This window comes from Poecilia reticulata, chromosome 4 (genome assembly GCF_904066995.2).
Source record: "Poecilia reticulata chromosome 4, P_reticulata-male-v2, whole genome shotgun sequence".
Taxonomy (NCBI): domain Eukaryota; kingdom Metazoa; phylum Chordata; class Actinopteri; order Cyprinodontiformes; family Poeciliidae; genus Poecilia; species Poecilia reticulata.
The window spans coordinates 26,070,522-26,091,141 of record NC_088833.1 but is presented as its reverse complement, the minus strand read 5'-3'; the positions used below and the strand labels follow the sequence as shown (position 1 = coordinate 26,091,141).

The 20,620-nt window shown below is 41.8% G+C and overlaps 3 protein-coding genes across 6 annotated transcripts in view; 2 read left to right on the top strand and 1 right to left on the bottom strand.

Annotated features, from left to right (window-relative positions):
* Positions 1-1,219: 1,219 nt before the first annotated feature.
* slc10a4 (solute carrier family 10 member 4) lies at positions 1,220-4,685 on the top strand. Its single transcript, XM_008407502.3, has 3 exons — positions 1,220-2,061; positions 2,267-2,477; positions 3,814-4,685. The coding sequence occupies exons 1-3, from the start codon at positions 1,553-1,555 to the stop codon at positions 4,336-4,338; spliced, it is 1,245 nt and encodes a 414-aa protein (XP_008405724.1). The 5' UTR covers positions 1,220-1,552; the 3' UTR covers positions 4,339-4,685.
* A 633-nt stretch (positions 4,686-5,318) lies between these two features.
* zar1 (zygote arrest 1) lies at positions 5,319-7,026 on the top strand. Its single transcript, XM_008407501.3, has 4 exons — positions 5,319-6,055; positions 6,383-6,475; positions 6,548-6,622; positions 6,693-7,026. The coding sequence occupies exons 1-4, from the start codon at positions 5,375-5,377 to the stop codon at positions 6,834-6,836; spliced, it is 993 nt and encodes a 330-aa protein (XP_008405723.1). The 5' UTR covers positions 5,319-5,374; the 3' UTR covers positions 6,837-7,026.
* Positions 7,027-7,033: 7 nt separating this feature from the next.
* Positions 7,034-20,620, bottom strand: part of fryl (furry homolog, like) — a 72,352-nt gene continuing 58,765 nt past the window's right edge. For 3 of the 4 annotated variants that reach the window (XM_008407494.3, XM_008407498.3, XM_081606575.1), the window contains 9 exons: positions 17,437-17,843; positions 15,173-15,380; positions 14,928-15,077; positions 14,717-14,815; positions 13,021-13,089; positions 11,935-11,952; positions 11,141-11,251; positions 9,537-9,730; positions 7,034-8,518 (listed from right to left, as the gene is read on the bottom strand). In XM_008407494.3, the coding sequence (XP_008405716.1) occupies positions 8,278-8,518; positions 9,537-9,730; positions 11,141-11,251; positions 11,935-11,952; positions 13,021-13,089; positions 14,717-14,815; positions 14,928-15,077; positions 15,173-15,380; positions 17,437-17,843 (1,497 nt within the window). In that variant the 3' untranslated portion in view covers positions 7,034-8,277. The remainder of the gene's footprint in view (positions 8,519-9,536; positions 9,731-11,140; positions 11,252-11,934; positions 11,953-13,020; positions 13,090-14,716; positions 14,816-14,927; positions 15,078-15,172; positions 15,381-17,436; positions 17,844-20,620) is intronic. The other variant, XM_008407500.3, reaches the window with a different exon arrangement.

Below are 20,620 nucleotides of genomic sequence, written 5' to 3'. Positions count from 1 at the left end.
AAATGTACAGTTAATGACAATTTATCTGGCAAGCTAGGTAGCCATCGTTTCAGTAACGTCTTTAAAAGCATTATGTATTCGACACACAAACCGTATTACGTACCTGAAGTTACTTCCTGGTTGCCAGGAACAGCCTGTGATGTTTGTGCAGAGCGAAGAGGAGATTGAATCACGGAGTGGTTCCAAATCATCCCATCCCATCCCATACTGGACCTCAAAGGCGTGACGTCAGGACTCGTATCCTCTTGAAGAGTGAGACGGTGATCTGCTGCAGACTCTGCTTTTGAGGGCTCAGGACACATAAAAGATGGTTCACATGGATGATGCTGAATGTGGTGATTTATTGTGAGGAGATCACCATAATTCATTAATATTGCTCAGGATGTCTGATCTAGAGGACTACGGTGTTAAACTGCTAATGGACTTTAATAATGGCTAAAAATAGATTGGAGAAATCTAAGGGTTGATTTCTGGGGAGGAAATAAACTACAACATTTGTTCTGTAAAAGATTCTTACTCTGTTGCAGTACGAGAGAGAATCTCGTACTGTTTGAAACAGAAAAACATATTCTTCCATATTTGAGTTGTACAAAGATTAATTGTACAAGGTGTTTATTTTGTCCTACTACCAAATATAAAAAAGCAACAAAAACACAGTTAGATGGTGAGGTGTGGATTTCCACAGCAGGATTTCCCAAATACAAAGTTTTAAAGTGCACACTGAAAGAACAAAAAGGTAAGTATGTTCTGTTTGTCACAGGAAAGAGTTGGGCGGATCATCTTGCATGTATAAATCCTGGGATTATTTTTGACAAGCTTCCATATAAATTTTTGCTTAAAAGATTGCTAAAAGACTTCAATGATTAAATCTGGCTATTCAGATTGACCAGCGGGGCTTCCATGTGTGTCTTTGTTACCAAATTGTAATGAAATCCATGCAGTTTTCTCACACTTTTTTTTCTTTTCTTTCTTTTTTTTTTACAGCTGTACAGGTTAAAAACTTGCAAAACGCAAGACAATGGTCACGAGACTTTATCGGAATTAAATTAAGAGCTGAAACAAAATGCCAAACAAATAGAAAAAGATAGCCTGATTTGACTTGGTGAAAAAAAAATTATATATATATATATATATATATATATATATATATATATATATATATATATATATATATATATATAGTCAAATCCTGCGAGCTACTTGCGCAATAAAGTTCAAGAGCGCCGTGCGTCATTCGCATAAAAAAAATACAAGAAAACTGGCAGAGCGGCAGTTTTTCTCTTTTTTGTGGATGCATAAAGCAGGAACAGAAATCTGGCTGTTAGTGCTTCAACTCTGCAGCTGAAGCTTCAGAGACTCCCGTCCTTTGGGACCCATCGGTGGCACCGGTCTGACTGTGAGTCGCTTTAACACCATCGATACCGTCACATCCCCTCGGACTCTGGATCAGCTTCTTATTGGTGACCGCGCGCCGCTAGGGGACTCATTTTACGCGCGGACCCCAAGAGGCGCACAACGCGACCGTGGAGATACTTGATCCTCCTGTTGCGCCATGGAGAACTCCAGCGCGCAGGCAGCTGCCATCACGGACTTTATTTCGTACACTTTGAAGCAAACCGTGGATTCGCAGCGCGTTTCGGAGGGATTTTTAGCGCCCGGTGGTGCCATGTTCCTGGAAGGCGGCGCACTCAGGACTGACCCTGGGCTTGGATTTATGACCGCTCCCCAGACGGAACCTCCTCACCTGGTGCCTGCCTTCTGGGACTCCCCACTCAGCCACGGCATCAATGTGTTCGTCGGACTGGTTCTCTGCTTCACCATGCTGGGCCTGGGCTGCACCGTGGAGGTGAGCCAGCTCGGGGAACATATCCGTAGACCCATCGGGGTGTTGCTGGCTCTGGTGTGTCAGTTTGTCATCATGCCCCTGGTGGCTTTTCTTCTGGCTTTAGCCTTTTCTCTGGATGATGTAGCAGCGATGGCGGTCCTCTTGTGTGGCTGCTGTCCTGGTGGGAACTTGTCAAACATCATGTCTCTGCTGGTCCACGGAGAGATGAACCTCAGGTAGGTCCCGTGTGCTCACCCAAATGCGCAAGAGTTCACAGCGCTCATCAGAACGCGTCTTTCTTACATTTACGCACAGAATAGGTGAGAACAAATAACGTTACGCTCTGAGTCTGACCTTAAGTAATTTTTGCATGTGTGTACAGTGATTCACAAACCGCGCCCCGCTTTCTGTAACAACTGCGCTTCTGTCTGCTCTCCCCAGCATCATCATGACCATATCCTCCACCCTGCTAGCGCTGGTTCTGATGCCCCTCTGCCTCTGGATCTACAGCCGGGCCTGGATCAACACGCCCGTGGTCAACCTGCTGCCCTTCGGGGCCATCATCCTGACCCTGTGCAGCACTCTCATCCCCATTGGTTTCGGTGTTATGCTGAGATACCGCCACACACGTGTGGCCGACATTGTTTTAAAGGTAATGTCTGGTCCAGTTACTTTAGTTTTAAATATATTTGACTTTTCCATCGGAAACAGCAGAGGCGCTTTGCTGTGGGGTTTGTGGAGACCAACTTTGCGCGAAGACGCACTGCGTAAATTTTCAGCGCTCATCATTAGAGGCTGGGTTGGGGACGGTGACATCAGGGAGAGCTCCTCCCTGTTCCTTCTGATAAAAGTCTCACACGAAGGAGGCGTCTTTGCACTGATGCAGCCCAGCTTGGGATGCAATGTGAGTTTTTATTGGAGGATAAAACCAAAACAGATCGGAGATCCTCAACAAACGATGCCCTACCCAAAATATCCCTCAACCCTGAACGCTACAGCCAAAAACTTCACTACATGTTGTTGGGAATTTATGTGACAGATCAACTCAAATGTCGTATGGCTGTGAACCAAGGCATAATTTAACTTTTTTTTTTTTAAGATGCACATCTGAAACGTTTTTTGTGCAGTTCCCTTTCCTCTAAAACGACAATGGAATAGTTTGGATCAAAACATTTCATGTGAAACTCCAAAAGCCTCCTAGAACGTATTGAGAATAATAAAACAAAAATTAATGCTGCACTTTTCAGATTAAATTTTTTTTATTTTTTTTTTTTGCAGAAAATGTACACTTTTCCTACCACTTCACAGTTATTAGGGCTGGGTGATATGTCTAGAAATCATATCACAATAGTGTTTCATATCAGTCCATATCAAGAATTATCAATTAGTTTTTTTGTTTTAAATATCTGAAATACTGCTAGGCTGGTGGCAAACAGACGTGGCTAACTCTGAAACTGCTGCTGTGCAAGATACTCAAGGGGTTGCTGCTAAGCAACCAAAGAGCGAGAAAGTTGGTTGATTCCACCAACCTTGCTTAGCTAGCAGCTAAAGCCTTTCCTCTGCCTACATTCTCCAGAATGCTGTGCAAGTCTGGATCAGAGATGAATAAAATGATTGGTCACCTTCCTAAAATAATGGTCGAAGTCATAAAAAAAAAAAAGAAAGAAAAAAAAGAGAAAACTCCACCTCTTTCTTGCCAAAAGGTGATTCAGGCAAAAATCACTTATGACAAAAAATAACTTAGGCCATTTTCTTTTTAAATGGATTAATTTGCATACATATTGGTCATGCCTCTGTCATGATATTTATCATTATTGATTTATTGTCCAGCCCTACCAGGTACGCACCATTTTATGTTGGGCTATCTGTTAAAATCCCAGTAGAATGGACTTAATATCATGGCCGTATGGAGAAAAATGTGAAAAATAACATTTTACTGAATAAAAAGTTGCCTCAGTCTTTCTGATCCAGCGACCCTCTGTCCTCAGGCTTCCCTTTGGTCTCTGCTGGTCACCCTGGTGATGCTGTTCGTCCTGACAGGGGTGATGCTGGGGCCCGAGCTGCTCTCCACCATCCCTCCCTCCGTGTACGTGGTGGCCGTCCTGATGCCTCTGTGTGGGTACGCCGCGGGCTACGGCCTGGCCGTGCTGTTTGACCTGCCCCCCAACAGTCGCAGGTCTGTCTCCCTGGAGACGGGGTGTCAGAACGTGCAGCTGTGCACCGCCATCCTGAAGCTGGCCTTCCCTCCTCAGCTGATGGGCGGGATGTACATGTTCCCCCTGCTTTACGCGCTCTTCCAGGCAGCCGAGGCCGGCATCTTCATCCTGGCCTACAAGCTGTACAGGAAGGAGGTTCTGCGTAAATCAGACCCCACGATGGACGGCGGCGAATCAGACATAACGTATCAGAGGTTCCGCGACGAGGACTTTGAGCCGTCTTACGGTGCTGTGACAGTGAGTGACCCAAACACAATCGTGCTGGAGCCCTGCCCTCCTGACCCCACTCCTGTTTAATACTTTAGGAATCGACATTTCTTTGCTGCTGCTCTTAGGAGATGAGACCAGAACATTTTGATTGCAGTCGTTCATTAAAAACAAACAAACAGGGAGATGTATGTGAAAGATTGATGTGGGGTGCTTTATGTCATGAGCTTAATTCATTCAAGTTAATCACTGTTGCCTTTTAAAATGAAACAACACTGCTGTTCCCTGTGGAGTAAAAAAAAAAAAAAAATGTACAAAGATTTATCACCGTGTGTAAGTGATGATTTAAAGAACATATCAAAACGTGCAACCAAGCCTGTGCCAAGCTGTATCTGTACATTACTGTATATAGCAATTAAAGATCTATATGTAGTCGACTTTTTTTTCTTGTTTTTACGTCCATCAATATTGCACTAGTGTCATCTCTTGGATTTTACTACTCATCATTTCCTTTCCTCCAATTCTCTTAAAGAGTCCGGTACAGTATAGCTTCCATTTCCCTGCATTACTATTCAACTGAGCAACCACATTTTCTAATTTGAGTTCCCTAATTAGACCTTTTTTACTTCCTCAATAATATTCTGTGACACACATTTTGTGCAACTAATATTAAACCAATTACATAAACCAGTAAAATGTTTCTCCACCTTAAAAACAATGCAGTTCAAAAAACTATGACCAGTTCTTATTTTATCTATACTTATCTAATCCCTTCTATTTATCCCTCTAATTCTTATAACATCAATGTTGCGCCCTGTCTAAAAGTACAATACAATCCCATTTTTCGTAACTTCTTACTTTCTTTCAAACTCTACTTATGCCATAGAGAACTGTATTTAGACAAATAACAATATTTACTTTTTTAACAGTCTCAATAGCCAACATATCTAGGCTTTCATGACCTAAAACACACCGTAGACATGACAAGTCTTCGTGTCTCATGTTTTATATCTGAGCTGAAGCTCTACAGCTGAACCCAATCAGGCCTGATGACGGGGTTCGCGCTGTCCGATCTATTTAAATAGTTACAACACGCAGATTGGCCTGGTTGAGCAAAGAAAAAAAAATGGCAACATATGGTGAAGAGCCAGTCGACAGATACTTCTATTCATCTTACAACCCTTACGTGGGCAGGTACACCCGGCCCAGAGACGCTGGGTGGAAATATAAAGGTTATTTCTCCCACTACGGCGACACCTCTGACGCGTTCAACAACCACCAGCGCGCCCAGTTGAAATCCATCTTGTCCCAAATCAACCCCAAACTCACCCCGAGGCTCCGGAAGGCCAACACTAAGGATGTGGCGGTGCAGGTCAACCCGAAGAAAGACGCCTCGGTGCAGTGCGCCATCGGCCCGCGGACCCTGCAGACCATGAAGCGGGACTTCCAGCGCAGGAAGAGGCAGGAACCCGCCACGCCCAGCAGCCCAAAGGCAACAGGTGGCGTTCGTTATCCCCGAACCCTGGCTGTGTTCTCCCCCATAGCTTACCGGAGCGTCACGTCATTCCTCGTGGACGAAAATAACAACAAGGATGCTTCCTCTGAGGCGACGACGACCGTAGAGCTCTACGGCGACCCGGGGGAGGGCACCGAGGGGACGGCGGAGGACGGTGAAGCTGGTGAGGATGGGAGGACCGCAAAGTCTCCTGAACCAAGCCAGAAGTTTAAACTACAGCCGCAGGTGAAGGGTGAGCTCGCGCCATCTGTCGCAGAAGAATCAAAGGGCAAGGCCCGCGTGCGCTTCCAGGTGAGTCGAGGCGCGTGCGGTGGCTTTACCTAAGATTTCAGGAGAAATTGAAATAAACCGCAATTTAAGCAACTCCCAGCCCCAATTACACTCTTGAATACTTTTTTTCTCTCATAGCAATGTACAAGCTGTACTGTTTTACTGCGATAAAACGGCAATGAAATGCCAACAATACATTCTCTGAACACTAGTTGGAATTGAACAGTCTTTCAAAGATGCTGTCTGAAAAATGCAACTTAAACCTTTCACTTTTAACTGGATAAACTATGTACAGATCAGTTGTGTATGCCGCGAGTAATTGTCTAATTTGCCTTTCTGCTTAATTAGTTCCTGGAACAGAAGTACGGATATTATCACTGCAGAGAATGCAATCTGCGATGGGAAAGTGCTTATGTATGGTGCGTTCAGGGCACAAACAAGGTGCGTAACTTCACAAAAGATCAGTGAATCACTGAATATGGATTCGGAGTAAATGGGTCTACTCTTTTCTAGGTTTACTTCAAACAGTTCTGTAGGAAATGCCAGAAGGGCTTCAACCCATACCGTGTGGAAGACATAACATGCCACGTAAGTTTCGTCCCTGCTTCTTCACGTCTGTCTTCTCGCAACTCATTCTCGTGTGTCTCTTGTTCTCCAGACTTGCAACAAAGCCCGCTGCTCCTGTGCACTGACGCAGCGGCACGTTGACCCCAAACGACCCCACAGACAGGACTTGTGTGGCAGATGCAAAGGCAAGCGGCTCTCCTGCGACAGCACGTTCAGCTTCAAATACATCATCTGAGTGTTCAACTAAAACCCTCAAATCGCATCTGCGCATGCCCCGCTAGCAGTCTACGACTCAAAAGGCCTCTTGAATGCAAAGCACAAATGTTTGATGTTTCAAAACTTTTCTTTTTTTTTCCCCCCCATGCATGTTTTGTTGACTCTGTAAGCACACCTTGTCTCGGAACGTAATAAATGGCTATCTTGCATTTTGGATGTTTTTTAAAATATTTTATTTTTGCATTAAGTGGTCTTTCATTGGTCAGCAGCGGTTTGGGCATGTGCTCCAAGAAGATGACTAGAGATGTCCTGTAGGAATGAAGTCTAGTTATCCAGAGAAGGCTGGTATGTGGAGGGAAAATTAAAGTGGATCTGCATCCAAAATGATTTGAACTGTACAAGCATTAGTCCCGTGAAATATGAACACGTGATCACATGTAACTCCAGAGCACAACCTGTGAAGGAATGCATATTGATGCAGCTTGAAACTGAAGCCAAAAAAATGGCTGCCACCATCCAAGATGAGCCTATGAAGTTCAGAATAACAGCTTAGTGACTCAAACCTGTTGTGAGCTTTTGTTAGCTTTATACATACATCCCACATGGGATGAACAGTGCATTACACAAAATTACAGGGGGGGGGATACTGGTTTTACTATACACTTTTCTAAAATATATACAGAGTACAATAAGTTATGCTTTCATTATAAGCTGTAGCGAGTCTGCACTTGTGTATGAGCATCTCCCAATATATATCACACAGTCGAGAGTCTAAAGGCATCTACTTATTTGGTTAAAGAGTGAGTTTTGCGTGAAGACCTGCTGAAGGGAACTCATCTCTCGGAGCAATCAAACATATATTTCTCTTTATACACTCCCTGAAGGCAGGGGGTTGTCCCCACAGGATCACATGTTAAATATCCTAACATTTACAACCTAAGATGTTAGCTCTAATAAAAAATACATTTCTCAAAAAAATATTCTTGCAGTGCTTTCTCACTTTCAAGCATGCATTTGAAAACTTTTTTCCTTTTTTTCTTCTTTTTTTTATATAAACAATATTCTTCTGAGTCTTGATGGTGTGTCCTTAACATGGACCGTCGTACGCGCTTTGACACCGACTCCCAGACCGGAACCGGAGGAGGCCAGCGCTCAGTGCGACGGGCTCCTCCCGGTCAGATCAGGCAAAAAAAAAAAAAAGGTAAAATAAAATATCTCACTGCGTCCAATCTTCACCAGACACACCATCACATGACTTATTGCAACTGAATTTTGCAAGTTGGCTTAGTCTGGAAAAAGCTATGAGCTTTAAGCATTCATACAGGTAACGCTAATGCATGAAGAGTGACAGTTACTTCCCACGCATCCTTTAGCCCTTTGTGTGTATAGTCTTTCTTGTCCCCCGCTCCCACAACTCTCTATAGTGGGGTTGATTTCGGTTCGGTCCGTTCCGGTCCGGTTTAAAGTCCGGTGCTGAATGTGGTCGTGTGAAGCTGGCATGCCTGAGCCTGACTCAGAGCCTCACGGATCTGCAGATTGAGCTCCATGAGGCGGGTGCTGGCCTGAGACAGGTCCCTGCTGGGGCCCACCACCGCCAAGCAGCCCGTCTGGCCCAGCGTTTGGTGGCGGAAGTAGATGTGCAGGAGGGTCTGAACGGCGTTGTCCTTCTCGTTCCCGAAGATGTCGTTAGGCCACAAAGACCTGAAGACGAACCAAAGAGGGGATCGTTAGATAAACGTCGGCAACGGAAAAGAGCTTCTTCAAAGGCGCTGACTGAGCACATCGTTTTTGTACTGCTTAAGATGCAAGTGAAAAGACTAAGATCAAACGAAAAAACACTTTCAGCCAAGAACTAAATGATTTAACTTGGGCCAAAAAAGAATAAAGTTAATTAAAATTTGAATCATTGGACTGCAATAACATGGGTTAGTGATAAACATTTAGTTAGGCTCAGTCTCAGTTTTGGACTTAAGAGACGAATGTCAAATATTGTGAAAAAAATAAAAAGATCAAAGACTACCAAAACATCAGGAAAATAAAGCCAAAGCGACCTGATTTCATACTACATATTACTATAATGCAGTTTGTCAAAGATCATTTATGTTTGCATGTCTGGAGGGAATCCTTTGTTTCACATTTTGTCAAGTTAAAACCACAAACTTTTATGTAGTTTATCAGGATTTTGCATGACAGATCCAGAAAGATAGTGTGAAATTTTAAATAGGACAGTAAAATAATGCAAAGTTGTTGTTTTTTTTGTTCTTAATAAATATACACAATTCTGAAAAAGGTGGTGTATTTATCCCTCTTTAAAACATTCAGAAAATGTAATTCAATCTGTCTGAGCTTGATTTTTATTCAATTTTCTTTAAAACTTCTTGATGGTGGAGACAAAAATGTGCAGCAATAATTTTAGCAAAAAGCAGTTCTACAAAGTATTAAGTCCAATGTGGCTACCAAAGGATGCTACACTTTTCAGATTTTTATTCATAAGAATATTAAAAATCCTTTGCACCACTTTGATTTTATTGATCATATAAAATCCCAACAACTTACATTGGTGTTTGTAGTTGTAACGTGACAAAATGTAGCACATCATAAAACACCAGAGAAATGGGGGTTAAAAAAAACAAAAAAAACACTGAATATTTTTGCCTTAAGTGATGAAATTATATTAGCAGAGAGGAGCGTTTAGCTGGTGCTTCTGTGTTGATCCCACCTGAATATTTTGACCTGCGTCAGAGCGGAGCCGAAGTCTCTGGCTCTCAGCGTTTCTATCAGTGACTGGATTGCCGTCTCGGTGTTGGTCTGGGCATTGTCCGACATGCACACATCCTCCTGGTTATCATTTCCTGTTTCTGCCTCGATCAGGCAGCTCTCCAGGATGGTGAGTTCCTCGGACATGTTGGTCACCTTGGAGACGGACAGAAAAAAACCCCCGAGACCCTCACTTATCGTTGCATGATAGCATCAAATAACATGTGCAACATAAAGCTGGGAGGTCGGCTAAATAAACCTGAAGTACATATTAACCGGATTAGGTGGCTCTCATCGATCTCTGATGTCAGTGATCTAATTACACCAAGTAGCGAAATCTGATTAGGATTTGATCGTAATTTAGGCGAGGTAGGGATCAACTGCGATGCAGATGTGGTGACGATTATTTACACGGCCTGAGATCAAAATGCACTGCAGGTAAACAGTTCATTGCTACATGGTGTCAAGTGTTGCTATGGAAAAAGATAAATCCAACTAAAAACATACCTGCATTTTGTTTTAGTTCCTAACAGAATAAGCTAAATTAGAAATAATTGGGGAAATTGTAATGTAATGTTTCAACTGTTGAGTTTTGTGTTTTTATGATGTAAAACACTTTGAACTGACTTGTTGCAGTTGGTAAAGCTTGTGGGAAAGATCATATTTTCTGACATACGGATAAACTGAACTAATCAAATTAATTTTAAGTAGTTTTACATTTAAAAACAACAACAACAAAAATGATTCTGGTTAATATCCTGTAGATATCCCCCTTTATAAATTGTTGACTTTCCAAGGAAACACAGAAAACTTGCTAAGCCTGGGGTCTTTTTGAGTTAAAAAAATGTTTAAAGTTGACAGGAAATTTGAAAATATCACCTGATAATGTGTTATTGAAAGATTGGAAGTTTAATACCTGACCACCAACTATAAAGTCTTAAAAAATGGAAACATTTTAAAAAGACTTAAATAAATAAGCAGTGCTTGGGCTGGTGAGGGCGCAAGTAAAACCTGGTGGCCCGCCAGGCTTATAAAACACCAGGGGAAACCCTGACTTTCTCTTCTTTTACCTTTAATCAACTCAAAGTAGTATTAACACAAAAAACTAAACTGCCAAAAGGGGTTATAAAACTTTAAAAAGCAAATGTTTGAGTGTTTGAAGCAACAAAGCTAGTCTAGTCCAATCTTCTTATTTTATTTCTATTAACTTTAAAGTGAGTTGCATCTTGTTTCTCCCTTTTAAACTAACCGCATGTTCTTACAAGTAGTTACACCTTCTGCTGAACCCAAAAGAACGGTTGCTTTGACTAATATTTATTTAACCTAACTTCTGTTTGAAGCTCTTCAGATTATCTCATTCTGAAGCTGGAAATTCAGATTTTATGTCAGTTGTTGAACGCTCCAAAAGGTAAAAAAAACAAAAAAACATTAAAAAAACTTCCCACATTATCAACGGTTTATAACTTTATCTTGCAGCTGGCTGGTAAGTTGTTTCATCTCGATTGAGGCTTGTTGCCATAGTGACAGAGTTCAGCAGTCACCGATTACCCCCACACCCTCCCTCACCTCTGCCTCTCGCTTCATGGTGTCCACTCTGCTGATGAGCTTGCAGTAGGCCTGGAACAGCAAAAGCAGCTGAAAGTGCAGCTTGTAGAGCCGCCGACACAACTCCAGCTCCTGCGGAGACAGACGCCAAAGGAGCACATTTCAGCACAGTCTGCACCGGGGCTACTCTGATTGTCACATTGTCAAATTAATTGTCAACCTGGGTTAGATATGCGGGAGGAAATGAAAACGGTTAACATGGGGCAGTGCGAAAGTTTCATTCAGTTTGGGCCACAGAGGAAGAAGCGAGGAAGCTACGATTATGGTCACTGATGAAATCGGTTTTGTCACCACATGGCATGAACCTGACTATGAGACAAAATGAATGATCCAACTACAATCTCAACCTGAGAAGCATGGATGGAAAAAAAAGAAACAGGATTTGAACAGAAACAGGAATGGGGTAAAAAAAAAAAAAAAGTACATGCAAAATGAAACGTAACAAAATGATAGCTTAAGCTTTTTTTTAAACTAGAAATCACCAACATAAACACTGAATATGTGCAAATGATATCAATGCTGAGCACAAAAAACAAACAGCAGGACTGATCTGACTGTCAATATTACGACTCGAAACAGAAGAGCAGAACGTTTTGATTTGGCCGACATGGGGGTTGAATTGGGTTAGATTAAAAAAAAATCAAAGCAGAAACAAAGATTGAGATACAGAGGTGGGCGGGAGCAGAGTGATGAGATGGTCAGTGTTTTGTCCGGATGTCGTCGTTATTGAAGTCTATAACAAGAGAACCACTTACTGCTAGATTTTCCATTTGCTAAGCAAGAAGGTGAGCAGGTCACACACACGTATACACACACACAGACAAACAACAAGAAGGAGAGAAAGACCAAGAATTAGTGAGCTTTAAACATGACAGCTGAGACATGGCGACCTGAAGGCCAAGGAGCGGCGCTTCATCATCTTCCCTGCACGCGGCGCAGAGAAGGCCAGAAACATGTGAGCTGACTTTTAACAGAAACTTGATCGATAAAAGGCAAAAAAAAAAAAAAAAAAAAAACCAGCGTGTAGAGAGCGAGAGAAAAGATTTGCTGCAGATGTGGCTGAACAGAGGAAGGAGCAGTGAAACTGTAAATAAGTTTGGATGAAATGTGAGAATACACGACTTTGAAGGGACCAGTGCCTTGCCAAGATATTCACACCAGATTTTGCCTCAATGCAACACCAAACCTTAGAGCATTTTGTTCAAGGCCGAAACGATTAATCGACAACCGGCCAAGTAATCAAGACACACAAAGAATGTAAGCAAGCTAGTCCACAAACTAGGTTGTTTGTAAGTCAACATCAGGGCTGAAACAATGAATCAGATTGATCGTGATTAATCGATTACTGAAACAATTGTAAATTGATTTAGCAATCCATTAATTGTTATCTGGGGTGTACAGACTTAAAAAAGGCAATTTGCTGAAAAAAATCCACCCCATATTCAGAGCAGTAATTAAGCCTAAACTGTACCAAAAATATGTACAAATAATAGTGGAAAAGATTTTAGACTTACTAAAGGAATGCTGTTCTGGTCTTATTTAAAATTATTTTTATTTGCATCTTTTATTGTGATTCCAATATAGCAAAGTATTAGTGGTGGAAAAACTGAGACCGCACATCATCCTGGACATGCCATCCCTACAGTGAAACATAGTGGTGGCAGGGTCATACTCTGTGGATGACAGGATGCTCTCCCCCCTCCCACAGCCAGGACATAACAGAGGAAGACGTTCAGCCGTTCAGGAGGTGTGAAACCTTTTAGCAAGGCACTGTCCGTTCGGAGTCATCAGAAACCTACGGAGCCAAACAAGCTAGCAGACAGGTGAGCGTCGGTTCCTACCTGAGCGTGAGTGTTCGGTCGCTGGCTGCTGTCTTTGTCCCCAAATGTTTTCCTGCAGTTTTCCAGCCACTGCGGGGTTGAGAGGACACAGGAAACACATGAAGAAAATAAAACAAGCTTAAAAGAAGGAGAGGGAAAGCCTAGCAGAAAAAGGAGCATTGCAAAGTGGTTTTAGAAATATGCATTTGCATCAATGTTTGTGAACCACATGAGTTGGATAAAGCTAAAGATTTAATAAGAACATTGTACTTAGCGAATTAAAGATAGTCTGTTCCTGAGCATTGGATGGTATCTGGCCCTACAGGGAACATTGCCGTCTTATTCGATTAGCGCTCTGCATCCCAGAAGCCTCGGCAATCTCATTTCTCTTTTGTGCCCTCCCCTTGCTTCGCCTCTCCCACCCCTCACAGCTTTTTCCTGTCTGGCCTCCTCTAACTGATTTAGGCGAGCTCAGAGTTATTTTTATCCCTCAGAGCAGGTTGATGCAGACGGCAGCGGCAGCAGAACGTACTCAAACCCACCACTGATTTGTCCCCATATGAGAGGCTGGACTTTATCTTTTTCATGCATCAGCTATATGTCTTTGTGTTCTCCTTGCTGCCCGTGGTGCGATCGCAGAGATATAGAAGAATTTTAATATGTTTTTGAAGCTCGTCTCTCTTGAGCTGAGATTATGATGCAGTTTATTTCTCTCTCTCTGTTGCTCGCTCACACACACACACTGGGATACAGCAGCTGAAAGTGCAGATGTGAGGCAGTCTTCAAAGAGAATGGGGGAGCTTTGCCGGTGGACTTATAGGGGCAGTAGCCCAGGGCAACCATTTTTTGTGGGTGGCCAAAGATTTTTTTTTTTTTAATATATGTTTTGCTATCTTTGTACTTCATGTTTTTTTCCTCTAGGATTTTCCTTAAAGGGAATGTAGTTTGTTAGCAATATTAACTATGTTGCTGTCATCCAAATGCAACAATCATTAGCATTAGGGTTGTGTTTGCAAGCTTCAACTAAATATGAATTCAACTTGTCCTTCCTTAGGTCTTTTTCTTTTGCCTTTTCTCTCCTCCCACTTTGGACAGTGGTCTCTAGTTTTACTTCACTCCTGAGAGCGGCGCAGCGTTCAGTAGCTGAATTCGCAGTCACAGGCAGGAGTCGCCGGTTGTTGGTTTTTCAAAATAATGTAAGTTTTTACGTTTCTTTATATTTAAATTCTTTTTGATTAATATAAGTGCACAAATATAGGGGCTATATATATATATATATATATATAGCCCCTATATATATATATATATATAAAAAGTAAAATACTTTACTCTGATGGTGTGACGGTTTTATTTTCTTGTGGTGATGCGTCACAATCAATTACGCAGAGGAAACCCTGTACTTTATATATAAAACTCATAGGTGCAAATTTGATGAGTTGTAATATTTTGGGAATTTTAATCTAAAGTATTTGAAAATTATGGAACTATAGTTGATTTCTTTGGGAACAACATGGAGTTATTAGCTAGGAGACATATCAAACATATCATGCATCTATTGTATAGGACTACCCATTGTTGAACTGTAATTTTACACTATTAAAATGATTTTTCCTTAGTGGATAGGGGGCCAAAACTGGCTCAAGCCCGGGGGTCCACATCCCTGTACAACCGGCCCTGCTGGTGGATTTTAAAAGCAGCGAACGACACAGGAACTTACGAGCTCTGCAGCTTCCCTCTTGGCGTTGTATGTGTCCAGATGCTCCTGCAGCTCCAGCACACTGAACTTCAAAGTCTCCAAAAGTCCACAAGAGACCAGCTAGAACAGCATCACACAAACACAACGGATTAGATGCATCGATTTAGGAACAACAAGTAAAGACTTTTATTTTTCTTAAAGAAATGCAGGCAATCAACAGGACCAGACTCACAGTCTCTGCGTCCAGGAGCACGGTGGGGCACTGTGAGTGAGACGTCATGACCTCGAGCGAGCTGAGGAACTGATTGCCCATTCGCTGGAGCCTCTCCCCCAAAAAGCGGACAGATGAATGTGTGATGGAACCAAACTTCCTCTGGATATTCTGTTCACCGAGAATCAGAAGGAGAAACTATTAGTTCTCCAAAACATGCAGACAAAAAACCCAAAACAAAACAAAACAAACGTTGATGGATTTACCTCAAATAGTCGAGAGAACACATGGAATGTGTAAACAGCAGAGGAGCCGTCCGTGTCCGACAACATCTGGTTGACATGGCAACGCCAAGCGTCCTCCTCGTTGTCGTAGGCGACGGGCTGGAACGCCGCCAGGATGGCTGAGAGGAAGGGCGAAGGGGGCGGAGAGGCCTGGATCTCTGGGAAGCCGTCTGCGTCACCTTCATCTTGACTGAAACACACAGAGGAGCCAATGAGCTGCGCTCCGACATGCTCCACACTCCTTCACTGAAGGGCAAATGTAAACATGCGCACGCGCGCACGCACACACACACATATGCACACGCTTGCTTTCACAGCAAGTAAACAACCTCGCTGCTGTTTTTCTCAGAGAAGCGTGCCCACGCTATGCAGCGGGACTTGCATAACACTAGAGTTTAGCATTTTAGCATCATGCAAACGTCTCACATAGAGGTACTCACAGGCCTGACGGACCAAAGAGCCTGAAGAAGCAAACGGAATATAGATATCTGAAGCCTGCACTGCCGAGCGCTGCGACGGACACGGTCTCTGTCCTCATCCTCATCCCCAACTAACGCTTCTCATCTCTGCCCCCTCTCCTCGATCCTCTCCCCCTCGTCTGCAGCCTGACTGTGCTGCAACTGCTAACGGCACAAGCGCACAGCACTCTCATCCCACACAGGACTGCAGAGTGCTCTATACAAGCTAAGCACCTACACACACACACACACACACCCACACACACACACACACACACACACTTCTGCACGCAGTCCCAGCTCCCGGTTGCACACTAGTGGAATGTTGCTGGAGATGGTTTAATCTTCCTCCCTCCAACTCATAAATCCACATCATACATTTAACTTTAGAAGCCTACCTCAGCTAAGTGAAAGAGCTGCAATTTTATAATATGTTAGTAAGAGGTGAAGTTAGCAACTATTTGTTCAACCTGGCTCTTCTTGCTTCAGCGTGGTTTCTATCTCTTTAAAAATGTCCTTCAGCTAAAATTGGCCCACCTTCATAAGGAGAGTGGACAGGAGCCAGCGTGCGCCAGGCTGAAGTACTGCCAAAAAGATGTTTTCCACTGCAATATGTTTCGTCTTTTACCTGCAGAAGCTGTGCAACTTGTTTTGTGTTAACAGATTATACTATACAAATGGTTATTTGTCGTTTTATTTCCATTTTGCATGCACAATTCTTCAGCTGATCCCACAAACGGAAAAATTAAATCTCCAGCCAATCAGAGAATGCACCAACACTCTTCAGTGTGGATGTGGTTCCTGAAAAAGGACGACTCAAGCTACGTTAAAGGAAACTATGTTTTCTACGACATGTTGAGATATGACAACAGTTCATTCAAGCTGCAACAAAAATTCATATACTAGCTTCACTAGCCTCCCTAGTGAATAAACTAGTAGTTTATTGCTTGATAACAAGCAATAAACTACAATCTAAAACCAACATAGAGTTTCTTTATGGCAGAAATACTCACAGCTGTTGAAGTATTTTGAAGTACACCGTGGCACCAGTATGTATGCCAGTTTAAAACAAGCTAAAAAAAAAAAAGGCTTTACATCAGCGGCATCCTAACATTTTTAACACAAAGGCCTAATTTGTAAAGTTGAAGAAATATTTAAAATGAGCTTTTTTTCATTATTATTATTATTATTATTATTATTATTATTATTATTATTATTATTATTATTATTATTATTATGTGTGAGAAAACAATGTGACAAATAATTTAACTGGACAAAAATAAACTACTTGTCTTCAGTAGAAAAGGCATCTGTAGATCACAGACATAAGCATAGTTTCTTTGTTTAAAAATGTAAAAAACAAAACAAAGCAAGGCCCATTAATTTGGGTGTCAGTAGTTTTCTATCAGCAATAAGAATGTTGAAAAATTCTTGCTAAATAAAAGATGAGTAGTTTATGTTGTACTGTACTTTAAAGGCAATAGACACAAAACCTCAATCTCTCATAAAAGACTGTACAGAGGGTTTTAAACGTGACTTTACTAATATTATTGTCTTTATTTTAAAAATATTAATTAGGTTTTACAGGAACTGCTCCCTAACACATTTCCTTCTGGTATAAATGACTTACACCAGAATGAGTAAAGCAAATTTTAAGTTAATTTTTCACAGATTTTTGTGTCTCTATCAGCCTTTATTCACAATAATCAGAGAGGAAATTAGAGAGAGAGAATGAGAGCAAAGGATCAATCCAAAAACTCTAACCTCCTTATTCAAAATATTATGTACCTAGACATGCCGGAGAAGTCTGCCTCCTCTTCCTCACAGCGCTCATCCAGCTCCTTCAGGGCCTTCGTCACGTCCTCTTCCCACAAAGAGCCACAGGTGCTGTCAGGGTCTGGATCCGGCTTGGGATCCGGCGTGGAGGGGATGCACAGCGGCAGCACGGTCTGGCAATCCTCCTCACAGAACGACCCCGGCGGCGTGTCGATGGCCGGCGGAGGAGGGGGGGCCGGGTCCAGGTCCTCGTGAGGGTCCTGGGTCTCCTGGGCGTCCTGGGAGTACTGGGGGTCCTGCGGGTCAGGGAGGTCGCACAGCTCGGGCGCATCGGACGGCAGGGGGGGGACGCTGCAGAAGCCCGTGTCCTCACTCACGCTGCTGCTCAGCTCGTCTGCCGCAGTCATGCTAACAACGTCCTGCAACGCAAAGCAACAAGGAGGCACTCAGTTGCAGCTTACCAAGCAAGTTTACTTACTGTGTCGTCATGAAGTACTGGTCACTTTGCGTCGTGTAGTAAAACTACAACCAGTTTACATGCACACACTGCTTATGTCAGTGTCGGTATTTTAAAAATCCCATTTAGAAGGTTAGCATACAAGCTCCACCATCTCAAGTTTCTTTTTTTTTTTTTTTGTTATTCTCCAAGAGCAAAATTGTGACTGGATGCTATTAAACATAGTTTGAATGATATTCTAACTAAAATTGATTGCTAAAACTTTAAGCTACAGATTGATTTTCTATTAGTAAAACAATGGAACTGTCTTAGCTAGGTAACATGTGGCATGAAAATGGTGGCCAACATGGTAAGATCCCAGACTTGGTGTTGGAGAAAAGATCGTCTCCAAGCACATCTAGGAAACTTTTACAAGCAGAAAATTTCATTTCAGCTTCTTGTTTTGTATTTGTATGCGATTCCTGTGGCTGGACCAGTAAACAGCAGCACATATAGCAACAATTACTATTGTTATTATACCTGGTGAAGATGTGTAAAATTTGACAAAAACTAATTTCCAAGTTAAAAAACATTGCTTTTTTAAAAAAAACAAAAAACTAAATGACTGGGGCTACTCTGATTGGTACACTCTTTGGTAACTCTGTCCAATTACTTTTGCTAAGAACAACTTCCTCTGCTACAAAATTGGTTGAGAGAAACAGATAGAGGGGACTTGGACCACTCTCTTTCTTTGGCTCATCCCAGTTTTTGTGTAAGAAAACTAAACAGGTTAAGTTTGGCGATTTAGATATGTTGATTTGGCCAAATGGCTAGAATTAATATCCTGCTGAAAGACCCAGTAATGACCAATGTTTAGTTTTCTAATGAAAATATCAAGGTTACCTTCTGCCTTAAAACATTTTGCACTGAGTCCATCACCCAATATAATGGTCACATATTTATGGCAGCTCTGGGATCCCGTAAATAAGGTTTGTTACATCTGCTGCCAACATTTATGTCACTTTCTCCAGAATTGTAATTAGGAATCTGAGAAATTTGCTTCTGTGTGGATTTAAAATCCTACTGAAAGTGCCTCAACATTACGATGCATTTCTGCTGCATACTTTTTTCCAAATTTGTTTAGAAAATTCTAGATTGCACAGTAGATGGAACCTGCTTGTTAGAGCATCAAGAGGAGGAAGTAATGGTTCAGTGGACAGGATTGTGTGCGGAGCGCATTTCCAAGGTTTTAATTTTCATCACACTTCCTGTTTGGTTTAAGACATCAGATCTCTTCCAGGTCAAGCGTTCAAGCCTGAATGAAGTCATAAGTCATTGGTGTGAAAGTCAAATTAAATCCAAATCCTTTTATGAAATCATGAATTGAATCTAAATTCATTATATTTGTAACTGGACTCAATTGTCCGCAGCATGACTGGAGTAAAGATCTATGTTGCTCCACATGAAGGAGGACGAGTTCTGACTGAGAGAGCTTCAACTCTTCTGGCTGCACTCTTCTAGCTTCATTTAAAAGTCTGATGCATTAAGAAAACGGCATGTGGCAGGCCGCCCAGCACGTCACAGGGACGGCATCTATATTATGAAAAGCTTTTAGTGGCGTTCATGGTCGTCCAGGAAGGAACGAGTAAGAGTATTGATGGTTTTATCGGGGGCTCATTATACTAAGAGCTGGGGGTGAAACAAGACGGGGCGGGGGGGGGACCTTGGGATGATATTGAGATCCTTGGCAAAAAGGAGTAAAGCTTGTAGAGCACAATCACTGAAGGGTAGAAACACTTGCTGAAGCATTCGAGCATAAACAGAGACACGCTCGACTTTAGCCCTTCATGCGCCAAATAACACCTCACTGGATGTTTTCTGTGCTTTCCATCATCTTAAGATGTGAACATTATAACTAGGTGCATATTTTTTAATACTTTGTCAAAAACTTTCATTTTCCAAGGAGTTTTTCACATGACCAATGTAGTGGTCAACATTACGGCGACACAATATAATCAGCAAATCATTGTAATCAAAAATCACTGCAAAGAACTTTCCAGACTGCTGTAAATGTTAGCTAAATTATTTAGCTATTGTACATTCAGGGTATCTATGCCTGCAACATAATTTGGTAATGGTTTTTGTTTAATGCAGCATTAAAGTTTTAGAAGGTAAAGAGAAGATTGTATGAAGGTCTCCATGCAGTCTAAAAACAAAAGCAAAAGCATCTGTTCAACTACAGCAGCCCTATTTTTTTCAATTTTATATAATTTAGTTAAATGACTTGAACTGTTGACTCAGTTCTTTATCTTGATCCTTCAGACTCACTACTGCCCCCTGTATTTTAAAAGCCATTCCCACAAAGAGAAAGATGTATTGTTCATGGGACTTAACAAGAGAATAAGTGAATGAATGTAATGATTCACAACCTTAAATACAGCAATCCTACACTTTCACATGATTTATTCCACCTTGATTTAGCATCATTACCTTCAGATATAGACATAGTATATTTAATTTTTTCTTTCCTGGGAGCTGGAATAGATATCATCACCAGCTTCTTACCATATTAATTTAGACTGCCTTCACTATTTTGGCAAAACAAAAATAATATATTACAATTTAAAACCAAAATTACTTCTTACTAAAGCATTTTGAAGAATATTATGGTACCGATATATATAAAAATATCAATTCAAGACATAAACAGTTATGTTCACATAGACATAAATTATAATTTTCTCCTAACATACTTTTTGT